Below are 12,129 nucleotides of genomic sequence, written 5' to 3' on the forward strand. Positions count from 1 at the left end.
ACGTCCTAATTAGCAGTGTGGGTTAATATAGGAAAATAGACTCAGCCAAGTACCACATTTTGAATCTGTTATTCTGTGGCAGTATTATCTAATCATTAAGCGTGAGCTTCGAGGTCAGGCCTCAGACCTGGGTTTGAGTACTGCATCCATCATCTGCGAACTGCAAGTTCTTGAGCAAGATGGATCACTCACCTCTCTGCCCTCCAGTTTTTCTTCTGTGAAATGGGTGTAGGTGGCACTCATTTCATAGAGGGGTTCCATGGAATGAGCTAATGCCCCAGCGCTGGCACACAGGAAACGCCCCTTGAGGATGGTGCGGTGGTGGCAATGCTCCTGGAAGAATACGGTGGTCAGGAAGAAGCCTTTTGTCATCTGAGTCCTGGAGGGCAGGAGGCCTGGATTTGTCTTTGTCTGTTTGCTAAAAAGTCATATATTTCTCCCGGCCTCGGTTTTCTCATCTTCCAGTGAGCTGTTATACCCAAAGAATCACAAAGTTGTAATGATCACATGGGATCATAGATCTGAAGGCCTTTTGAACTCAGGAAAGCCTCACAGAAAGTATACTAAGTTCTGAGTGTATAATTGGGTATTCTGCTATTTAATGGACCCTTTGGGAAGGCAAAAAAGGCCATTTGTAAATTTGGGTATTTCATACTTTTATTCAAGGTGGCTTATGCACAGATGAGCTACTTTGCCAGACTTCTAGTCTTCAGTACGGGAGTTTTAGATCTAGCACAACTTCCATACCCACCCGTTGGGCTTCACTCCCCTTTTCCACATCCATGTTTAGGAGGCCCTGACATAAGCTTTGTTTGCTTCTTGCTCTTTACCTGTCATATTACAGTTCTAGAGCTTCCTCACAAATTGCCTCTGGATAGTTCCAAGAAGTCAAATTCCTTTTCTTGTGTATACTGCAAGTGCCTAATACCAAGTGAATGCTGACAGACATCGTTAAAACCTGTTCACGTCTCTGAAGGAGAGAACACACAGACAGTTCTCCACCTGTGGGGTTTTACAGTCTAGTACAGAGGACAGACTTCTGCGCATGCGAGAAGACCAGCTGTATGCCCGCATGTTCCTAAGTGCCCCATAAATTTTGGAAATAAGAGGCAATGTAAGAAGTCAGAAGGGATCATAATTCAGGGATCAGAAAAGTCTATCACACAGTCCCCTTGCTGCTGCCGGCATTCCCCTCTGAACACAACTGTGGTCACACCCTGGCTCTGCTAAGCAACGTCCCGGGACTGCCGGCTTTCGACAGCTGCAACGCTTGCCACTCTCCTCTCCACCACCCCGTCCTCACTCCCCTGCCGTCCCGTGGCATCACCTGCTGCCACCTAGCTAAGGCAGGCTCTTGGCTTTGGACACCCCCCTCCTGGGCGAACTGCTGCCCCTCCTTCCGTCTCCAGTCTCGGTCTTCCTCCGGAAGTCCCTGTGCATACGCTCCCAGACCAGCTGCCGCACTGGGTTGTAATTATTCATTGATACATCTGTCTCTTCCCAGTATGTTTTGAAAGCAGGGCACTGGTTTTAATCCTCCTGTCCCCGGCTTTCCTAGCTCTTGGTAGACCAGTGGATGAATGAACAAATGAATGGGTAGATGAGTAAATGATGTGTTCTTGAAGCATGCCCACCTAAGTTCACCAGCAGGCACAGAGAAAGTGGTGTGGGCAAAGGTTCTTGTCTTGAAAACCTCCCATTAGAAAGGACAGGATTGCATACTAGAATCTTACTATCAGTCACACAGGTGGTTAGTGTTCTTAATTTCTAGAAAAACAGATCCCCCTGAAGAATCTTCGTTGTAATTTTAGCCCTTACCTGTTAGAGCTACCAGACTGCCCTCTACTTACAGGCTTCATGTAATTTTACCTGGGTTGCACAAGAATTAATGACTGCTTAGGCATGACCCAGGTTCATAATTTAGAGGGTGATCAACAGAGTTAGGGGTAGAAATATACTGCATTCTTGTCATGAGAAATCTTAACATTAAGTTCAGAAACCCAGCATAGAGAGGCAGTTTTGCAAGATGCAGGAAAAAGGAAGTTGGAATAAACCTTTGTGGAGAGCCTGTTTATTTACTAGGGGTTTCATGAGGGAAAGCTCATTAAATTTAGTCCTAAAATCGGCCCTGCTGGGTGGGTCTTTTTGATTCCTTTTTAACGATGTTGCAGACGATTAACTTGCCAAGAATGCACAGCCAAACTGAGTTCAGCTTTGCACTAAGATCTTTGAACTCCAGGGTCTTTACCTTTGCTCCAGCGAGCTTGCTGCTTGAGCAAGCATCTGTCATGTCCAAGGACGTCATGATGCATCTCGCTGCCACTTCTACCAGGGCCTATGCCATCAGTCAGCTGGAGCCACATCAGGCTCCCGCCTCCTTTGCTCTTTCCTTTGACTCAGCTGGCTTCCACCCCAATTTCTCTCTGTCCCTGTTGATCTTTTTTGTATACTGTACTTTCCCAGCTTTCACTTTTCTTTTTTCTTAATGTTTCCTTTTTCAATACTTATTAAAATTCTTTTCAGCTGTTGTAATTATTGTTGCAGATTCAGTCTTAAAGGTAAAAAAAAAATAGCCTTTTAATTTCATCTTTCTTGAACAGAGTTGAACATATTGAACAGTTAGTGCTTACAGCATCCCCACATGAATGAACAGATTAATCCAGAGGTTTGATTATAACACATGTTTTGTTTTTCTAAAATCCTAAATCTTAGGCTAAGTGATTATTGGATTCTGAAGTCCCCAAATGTTGTAATTTATCAACACTATTTGTGTGTGTGTGCATCAAGAGAAAGAAACTTGGTTGTGGCGATGAAAAAGATACAATTTGAATTTTTTTTTTTTTAAAGTTTCTTGTAGACAGTATATCCTTGGGTTGTGGTTGTGTGTGTTTGTGTGCGTGCGCATCTGTGTGTATGTGTCTGTGGTTTTCTTTTTTCTTTTTTTTTTTTTTAAAAGATTTTATTTATTTGACAGAGAGAGAGCGAAAGCAGGAACACAAGCAGAGGGAGTGGGAGAGGGAGAAGCAGGCTTCCTGCGGAGCAAGGAGCCCGATGCGGGGCTCGATCCCAGGACCCTGGGATCATGACCTGAGCTGAAGGCAGATGCTTAACGACTGAGCCACCCAGGGTCATGATCCTAGAGTCCCGGGATCGAGTCCCACATCGGGCTCCCTGCTCAGGGAGTCTGCTTCTCCCTCTGACCCTCTTCCCTCTCATGCTCTCTATCTCTCATTCTCTCTCTCTCAAATAAATAAATAAAATCTTTAAAAAAAAAAACAATCTGAATTTTTAAGTAGCTCCTTTTGTTCTACGTAATCTGGAGAAGATGCAGTGTTGAAAAGGTCAAGCCACCAGAGGCCAATGATTTCTGCTATACAGACCACGGTAGGCCAGAGCCTCCAGTGGATGGCATCTGGTCTTTGGGAGGCCTGCTGGGAAATGTCAGGGAGGTGCCCTATCCTGTCTTTTTAGAATGAGAAGCTCTGTAGAAATTACCAAGAGTGTGAAGGGTTTCCTTATTATAATGGTGAAGTAAATTTTTTCCTACTCATTTACCAAAAGCTGAATGAGAAATCCGCTCAGTCTGGTGTAGTTCCAATCCAAATGATGGGTATTTCTGTGAACTTGCTGGTCGTGTCTGGAGTCCCCTCTCCCGCCTGTGTTGATTTGGCCCACGCTGCCCCGATTTACGCACACTCCAAAGCCAGTCTCTCCTTGCCGCCTTCCCCTGAGCACGTGCTCACCATGTGCCTGTGAGACTTCTCTTTTGTCTTTTCCTTCATCTGTGTTGGAGTCACGGGCCCTCTGGTCTCAGGGGCCATTGCTTTAATTGGCCTTACGTTTTAAATTGGGTTGATTATTATATAGCTTAGGAAATGAGCCTAGAGGGGATCAGTTAATACAGGAGAGTTTTCCCCTTGGGCAGCTCAAGGAAAGGCATGGTTCCTATTTTACTATCAGTGGATCAAGAGGAAGAATGTTGTCTTAGAACCGTGGCCCTTGACTGAAAGTTCCCCACTTCTCGGGGAGTCGCCCCAAACCTGGTGGCACTTCAGGTCCCACCTCTGGGAAATGGAGGTGGTTGTTGGGAGGCAGAGCATGTTGTTAAGTCATGTGAGGGGAACCGATATAAGAAAGAGCGTTAAGTAACAAGTCAGCCTTAGGGATTAAATGATACCGGAAAACTCTTAACTGGTTACTCATCATCGTCTCCTCCTCCTGATAACATATTCTCAGTGGGTGACTTCTTTTGTCCTTCTTGTTTTGCAGAGGTCAGAGGTCAACTCCGCTCACGCATGACGGACAGCCGAAAGAAATGCCCCAGGCTCCTGTACTTATTTCCTGCGCTGACCAGTGAAGCGCCCTTTAGTTGTAAAACATTGTGCTTTACCTACTACCCTAGCCTTGTCTTTACCGAGGGATGCTAGCGAGTCCGTGTGGTGGGAAAGACAGACTGCGAACAAGTGCTCATTGCCCTGCGCGGCCCAGATTCACTTGAAGCGGAAGTTAGCCTCCTGGGCCGGTGTGTTCTCTTGGAACCCAGAGCCTCTGAGGGTGATGTTATCTGTCTGGTAATGAGCAGAAACGGAATGATCCTGGAGCTTTGCTTTCTATTGAAGGCTTTTGACGGTAATAGGTGGTAACTTGGTAAGAGGCTGCCTTTACTGTAGCTCATCCAGCATCTCTTTTACCAACCAGAGAGTGTGAAACTAGTTTCGTATATTACCTAGTTATTCTTTCAAAACAAAACAAAACAAAACAAAAACAAAAACTGACGCACTGCACTAGTTATTATTAGATATTCTTAGTCTTTTTTGTACATGGAGATTTAAGTTCTAAGATGGTTTATATAATAGGTTATACCTACATTTATATTGTAGAATAATATTAAAAAGCCTGTTGCAGAGCCTCCCAAGCAGCACGGGCAGGCGGATGTACCATTGTTAGCGGTGTATGCTCGGCTCGTGGTCCATGTATTCTGCACTTTTATATATTTGCCACCAGAGTGGTAGTTTGCTGGCAAAAAAAAAAAAAGAGAGAGAAAGAGAAAAAATTAGAATTCTTACAAGCTGAATTTTTTTCTTAGCCTTGAGTGACCAAGAAGAATTTGCTTGGGGTACATTGTGGCAAATATTTTTCCCAGACAGGGGAAGAGTCCTGCAGGTTACAGATTACTGATGTTTTCATGCCTTGAGGATTCTTTTATTTTTTACACAGGGGTCTAAGTGACCAATGGATCGTTCATACAAACAAAAAAAAAAAAAAAAAAGAAAAATATTATTCAGAAGTGACCTTAGTATTACTTCACTATTCTGAACACACTGAAGACACTCACTTCATGTGGACTTGGAGCTACAGACCTTTTCCATCCATCCCCAACAGACTGGACGGGTAGCAGCCGCTATGCACAGCCTGATGACCGCTGCAGGGTTTTAGAGCCATTTCGAGTTGTGTGTTGTGAAGGAGGTATGGAATAAATGATGAGGGAGCTATGCCTGACCAGGGTGGGAGTCTTAGTCATAGAGCCACCTGCAAGTTTGTTTCCTTTTTGTGTTCTGTTGCTTTTGAACATAAAACCAACCGTACACATGCCAGTGCCAATGCCAAGCGGATTACCTGGCTTATTAGAACATTTGACATATTGACTTAACCACCTGACATTCACAGTGTCTTGTTTCCTAGCAACACATGCAGAGTGATAGAATTAGTCGGAGGCTACCAATTTTACAGGGTATTTGTTCCATAGCACAAAGTGTATCCCCACTCTTGCATCGCAGCACAAACTACCAAATTTTAATTATTGGATTCCAGCAATAATTTTTATTGGTTTTCAAACTGGCAGAATTTTGATAGCGTTAGTTCGAGTTCGAAGTTTTGAATTAGATCTCTACATGGTAACAGTTTACAAGGTTTTATCTAGCTTTCTTATTTATACTGGACTCAATTGTAACGATGATTTTTTTTTTTTTCTAATCGTAATTTGACCTAATAGCCATACAAAAAAAAAAAAATTACTCTATTAGTAATGACTAGGTTTAGCTTTTCATAGTTGTAGATATTACTTCAGTTTCGGTGCTGGAAAATATGTACAACATACTAACAATTGAAAAAGAATATAGGGATTTGGTTTGTTGTTTTTGTTTTTTTTTCTTTTCTTCAAAGCAGGTAAAGAGGGCAGCAGAGCATTGGAACGGTGTCCTCAAAAATGCATAATCATTGTGGGCATGGAGGAAGAAGGAAATAGTAAGCTAGGTTAGTCAGAGGTTAAAGCTTAACCCTATTCACATAGAAATAAATCAGGTGAGCAACCCCAGATTTTAGCATAAGATTTTTACTATGATGCTGTTTTATTAAGATTTTCTAAACTTCAAAACACAAAGTGAATGTTTGAAAATTGCTGGGTCCCAGTGTTGGTGGCTGTTGGAGTTTTTGGACCACTTGCTAGCAGTGATTTAGAAGTTATAATTAGCTAAAAATCCAAAAGAAAAGGAAACCAACAACAAAAATTGTTTGGTGCAGAACATGCACCTTGACAATGGTACTAACTTGTTATTCTATAGAACACGTTAGAATAGATCTATTTTTGCCAGAGCACCCTCCTTCAGTCCTCCAGTTACATTTCACTAGATTTCCTTAAGAGATTGCTGTATATTCATGGGACCTTTTTTTAAAAGAAGCAAAACAAAAGATTACTTTTTTCTATGTGATTAATATCTTACTTGATCTGCTTTTCCTAAACCTCAGTGGCTTTTCCCTTAGGCAGGGGTGGGGTGGGAGGGCAATCTACTGGATATGACTGTTTTCAGATACTTTAAAAAAAAAACCTTTTTGTAGAAATGCTTAATTTTTAAGCGGTTAGGCACTGAGAGTAGCAGAAATCCTGCAAAGCTTTATAGTCCTTTAGACACTCGCCTTGTTGTTTCTCTGAGTGAAGTCTTGATTTCAATAATAGTGCTTTTCTCATGCCCTGAATCCGCTGGAGAGGGGTGTTGGTATTTTCAGGTAACAACATTTGTTAGCACAAATATTTCAGACCAACTTGTAGTGCCCCCCCATCTATCATTTTCATTTCATTTCTCTCATTCTTTTATATTTTGGAAAATCATATTGCTATGGTGTGTACTTTAATCTGCCAGCAAACACCATCGACACTAACATTTGTCCCACAAGCATCCTCAAGAGAAAAAGTTGTTGCACCTTATGTATATCTCAAGCAAACCAAAATATGATGCTTTTCTGCTTTGTTTTATTCTAAATTGTTGTATCATATCTTTCTGAAAAACCATTCTGAATCTAGTTGAAGTTATCGATATTTATGCTTTTAACCTTAATTTCTGGATTCAAACCTGTATATAAATCTTTTGAAAAAAATTGTCCTAGCCCTTCTCTGTGATGCCGAAGTGGATGATTTCGTCTCAGATGGAGACGCAGTACTGTTCCAGTTTTCTTTAGCCTTTTATTTATTTAGTTATTCTGGGTATTTTCCTATGTAATTTTGAAGTGTGTAGAGTGTATTATAGTAACTGAAGCTACAGCTCTACAAAGCTGAGTGAAAGAAGAAAAATACTGTAAGACATCCTTCTTAAGTTTTTATTCGTTTGAATAACTGTAATGAGATCAGGAAAAGGAAAAATGTCCCCCAGCCACATTGACGATACAGGTTCTTATCCCCAAATTAGGTTAGTTCCCAGATTTTAGATCACAACGTAATTCATCAAAGCCCTTTTATAAGGGTAAGTCATACTGTTGTAATTCTGACGGTCTTTTCCCCACAAATACCAGAACTGTGTCGAGTTCTGTCAGATGAGCTCTGTACCAGTGCCAGCTCAAAGCCATGCTGAAATCATTCCCACATTATCACTGATTCTAGTTCCTGCCATTAAAACTGCTGGAGGGGGAAAAAAAAAAAAAAAGTGGACCACTCTGAACAAAAAGGAGCATCTGAACTGGTCTGGTTATTTATATTCCAATGGGTTTATTCCCTGTCACTTTGTTATCCAGTCAGATGCTACTCTGCCTAAGTCCTAGAAAATCTTGTTTGCACTCTGCAGTGTTTGGCTCATCGTATGGAAAAGTTTGCACCTCTGTAAAATCTCAAGCAAATTATAAATTGATACAGAACCAGGAGTAGAAGCCGGAAACTGAATGACATGTTTTGTTCGTACGGGGTGGGGGTAGGGGAAGGGAAGGAGGGTATCCAATAACTCTGTTCCAAGTTTGGCGTTTGGCATTAATGTGAAGCAGTGGGACCGTGTGCTGCCTGCTGAACTACTGTATGAATTCCAAGCGTTCTGGAGGCCGGCGGCCGGCGACCACACAGCAGAGGGGAAGCGCCACCGCCTCGCTGGGGAGAAGGAAGGATGTCCAGCAAGGCCTGGAACCGCCCCTTTGTAAAGGGGGAGGCGAGGGGTCCGTGATGCTGTTGAGGAGACTCGCCTTTGATTGCACTGCTTCCTCGAGCCCTCACGTGAGGCCAATCCTAACAGGCTACCTCGGCTTCAAAAGTTCCTTTCAGTAAGTCCTGTTTGCGGGGTTTGTCCTTCCTTGCTCCTTCCTTCAGTGCCACTGTTTCCCACTGCAGTGTTGTGATTTCCCAGACCGCCTTCTCCAGAGAGAACAATGTATTGCTGAAAATGGGCAGTAGAAGCAAATGTTGTTACTACATCTGACCTATAAAGTATTCAGAGTGACTGCTAGGTGGAAATTAAATTTTAGCTTTCCCCACATAGGACCTTGTTTTGCACCTTACACAGAGTGTACTAATTGTTAATAAGCTGTTGCTTTTATTTATACAAGCATTCCCAAAGAACTAGATTTGGATTTTGTTTTTATTTGAGTTTTGGGATTTTTTTTTTTAATTATCTTATTTAGATTGACTAACATCGTACTTATAATAAGAAACAGTTGTTCAGTTTATCTTACCAGATACGTCTGGTGAAGTATTCAGGGTTTGATGGACTGCTTTGCTTTAGTGTGGAAATGATAGCTAAGTTTATTATACTCCATATTAAATCACCTTGTCCTGTTCACTGGGGACACTATTTTCTTTACATCTCAGATGAAAGAAGTGACAAAATAGTGAATAACAAGACAAATCTGTTTGACTCCCCTGATACACCTCCATCTGTTTGTGCTATGCTTTCCTTAAAAAAATAGAAGTATACATTTTCCTCACACCCAAAAAAGAGTGTCCTTTCCTGGCCAAATCTTCTTTGTGGTGGTAGGACTTATGCTAATAAATTGAAAGGAAGAAACCTTGTACTAAGTTCTATGGCCACTGTTTCCTTGTTGCAGTCCATGGTCAGAATTGATCCTGCCCTCAAATTGATTTTTGTGCACAGAACTAGTTATTGTGAGAATTACTACTCCTTCCAAAGATCGCCCAGGACCTTGGGCCAGAACCGGTTACCGAGTAACAAGGACCTAATTCGATGCCTCCACACCCTCCCACCCGCACCGCAAATCATACCTCACAGGCTCTAACCTGAATCCCAGAGGCACGCGGGTTTTGCGAACTAACACTGCTGTCCCTTTGCAGCCCCCAGGGGCTGGCTCGTGTCCCCTGACGCCTCACGTTAGTGCCTCGACTCTGAGAGCAGCAGAACTGGGGGTGGGGCAGGTTTGTGACCTGGAGCTCAGCACGTGCTCAGCAACGTTCTTCTCATTTCCTTCGCACTAAACAAGTCTCTTGCTCTCAGGAATTTGTCCAAAAAAATAAAAAAATAAATAAATAAAATAAAAACCACCTGAGATTCCATGTACCAGATTATGAACTTTTCTCATAGGTTTGAATTGCTTACTTACATGTCATAAATTAACCATAGCTTCATTTGACCACCAGGTCTGAAGTCTGTTGACAGTTTCAGCATGACTGAATCGCTCATTTTTTTGCTTTCAGAAATTGGCTTGGTTCTCTTTAGAGTTGGTGTAAACATGCCATGTAATAAATGATTTCCACTTAATGGTACAACAGAATTATTGCTTTCTTAGATGTATGTGTAGTAAAAGTCAATATACACATTTATATAATTTCTTTCTTCAAAATCTTATACTTAATTTGATATCTCTAAAAATTGCACATGTAAGTCATGTGTATAACATGCTAAAGTACTTTAACTGTGATCTTAAAACTGAATAAAAATATTTAATAAAAATTTGAAATATTTTAAAGAGATTATTCAAATACATTTCTTGACGTTCAACTCCTAGCCAGAGGGTCGGTGCCTCCAGGAGACCCTATCTACGAAAAATAGTAGGGAAAATACTTTAACAAAAGATATTTCAGCTATGTCCGAATGTCAAATGCTGGTCTCCCCCAAACTGTTTGCCTGAGACACCCCATGTTTGAGCCACCCGAGTTGCTTTCCCCACATGGGTGGAGTAGAAATCAGCCTGACAAGAAAGAAGACAGGCTTCCTTCTGCTACTTAGGAGGAAAGCCTCCTGGCAAAACATACCAACTTCCCCCGAACTGTAATCAAACTGAAGTGATAGCATTAAGACTATAACCTAGAGTATAAATTCAGTCCTCAGTTTTGCTGAATACAATGTCCTGAACCTTAGAACCTTGATGTTCTCTTAATCCTTCAGGATAGCACATGCCCACGGGCGTGCAGTGTATAAATACAGGGTATAATAATATCACAGGCTTTGCGTTCAGACAGACTTGCTTCAGAGTCTGGTTCTACCCATTTATTATTGGGTTTTTCAACCTCCCTGAACTCCACCTCACTTACTAAATGATGGTGGTGATAATGCCTCCTCACACTTCTGCTAGGATGAAAAGGAAATACATATGAAAATGTTGGCATAGCGCCTGTAAGGGAAATGTCCATTAAATGCTCATTGTGGATTTTCTCATTTTTATTCAACTCGAAGGTTGGTATATCTAAGTATATTCAAAAGAGACCGTAAGCATAACTAGCTCCCTCTTCCAAACAAATTTGTAAGGGCCTGATGCATTAGGAGTAAGCTCTGTCAGGAGATAACGTGGTGTAGAAAACTCAGAACATGTTACATTCACGCAGGTAACTCACACTTGTATATGTAGCACTATAGGATTTGTCCATAAAATTAGTCTGCTTGGTGAATTCCATGTTCTAGTGCTCCGGCACACTTTTTTTGAATTACTGAGAATAAAATGTCTTGTGGTGGGGACGGGGAGCTCCATACCAAGGAATGTAAATTCTACTAGGACAAAAGATGACAGGTTATACAGATGTGTGGTTTGATGGGTCCACGGGGATTCTACAGTACATCCATCCTTTGGGGTAGAACATAAAATCTCTTAAAAGGAAAAGTAAAGTGGTTATCAATAAGGGAGCTAAAACTAATAGCACCGACACCATTCTGTACATACTGAAAACATAAAATTTTTAATTGTCATTTTTCAGAAACCTTTTCACCTTTTGAAAGGATGGAAATTTTCAAAGATATGCAAAGGTAGGAGATTAGCATACTGAACTCCCTGGGCCCATTGCCCAGCTCCAACAAGTACCAACGTTTTCTCAATTCCAGTGTCATTTGTATTTCATCCATTTTCCTGCATTTCATCTCTCAACCCTAGCTCTGCATATCCCAGAAGTGTGATTTCGTGTATAAATACTTCAGATACAGCCTTTAAAAACAAATATTTTGATATGCACAATTTTTTTTTTTATTGTATCGCCCCCTCACGATTCCAAAAATATGTTTGTTTCCTGCCCAAAGCAAAAGGAATCTGTGAGCCACAAGAAGAGTCGTGCTGGAGTGAAGATTATTTGGAATTAGGTTATGCTGTTCACATTGGATATCTCTATATTTACCTTTCTTGATCGGCAGTTTCCTAAAGAGATCCTCAGAGAGACCCTTTTCTTGGCATGTCTTTATTTTTCGTCTTGCTTCCTATGATCTTTCCTTTTTTTCCCAGACAATGTCTAAAAAGGCCCAGGGGCTAAAACTTGTATAATTTTATGTAAAATTTTCAGGAACTTTCCCTCCAAGCCTGTTCCCACTTATATTTTCCTCTCCAAACTCCCAAGAGCAATGTCGGTTGTAGGGGAACAGTAGAGGTAAATTTTTAGATGAGCTCTGGAAGGCAGGTGGCCCAAGATTTAAAAAAATCTGAAATCCTGGGTCAACAGGCCAGAAA

General features: G+C 41.5%; 1 protein-coding gene across 13 annotated transcripts in view; it reads left to right on the plus strand.

The window, feature by feature from the left end:
* BBX (BBX high mobility group box domain containing) overlaps nt 1-9,757 on the plus strand; it is a 272,926-nt gene extending 263,169 nt beyond the window's left edge. For all 13 annotated transcript variants that reach the window (XM_025873745.2, XM_073892937.1, XM_073892927.1 and 10 more), the window contains one exon: nt 4,270-9,757. In XM_025873745.2, coding sequence (XP_025729530.1) covers nt 4,270-4,357 — 88 coding nt within the window. In that variant the 3' untranslated portion in view covers nt 4,358-9,757. The remainder of the gene's footprint in view (nt 1-4,269) is intronic.
* The last annotated feature ends 2,372 nt before the right edge of the window (nt 9,758-12,129 follow it).

The sequence above is a fragment of the Callorhinus ursinus genome, unplaced genomic scaffold (genome assembly GCF_003265705.2).
Source record: "Callorhinus ursinus isolate GAN/ISIS: 27379988/994484 unplaced genomic scaffold, GSC_fseal_2.0 scaffold1, whole genome shotgun sequence".
Lineage (NCBI taxonomy): Eukaryota > Metazoa > Chordata > Mammalia > Carnivora > Otariidae > Callorhinus > Callorhinus ursinus.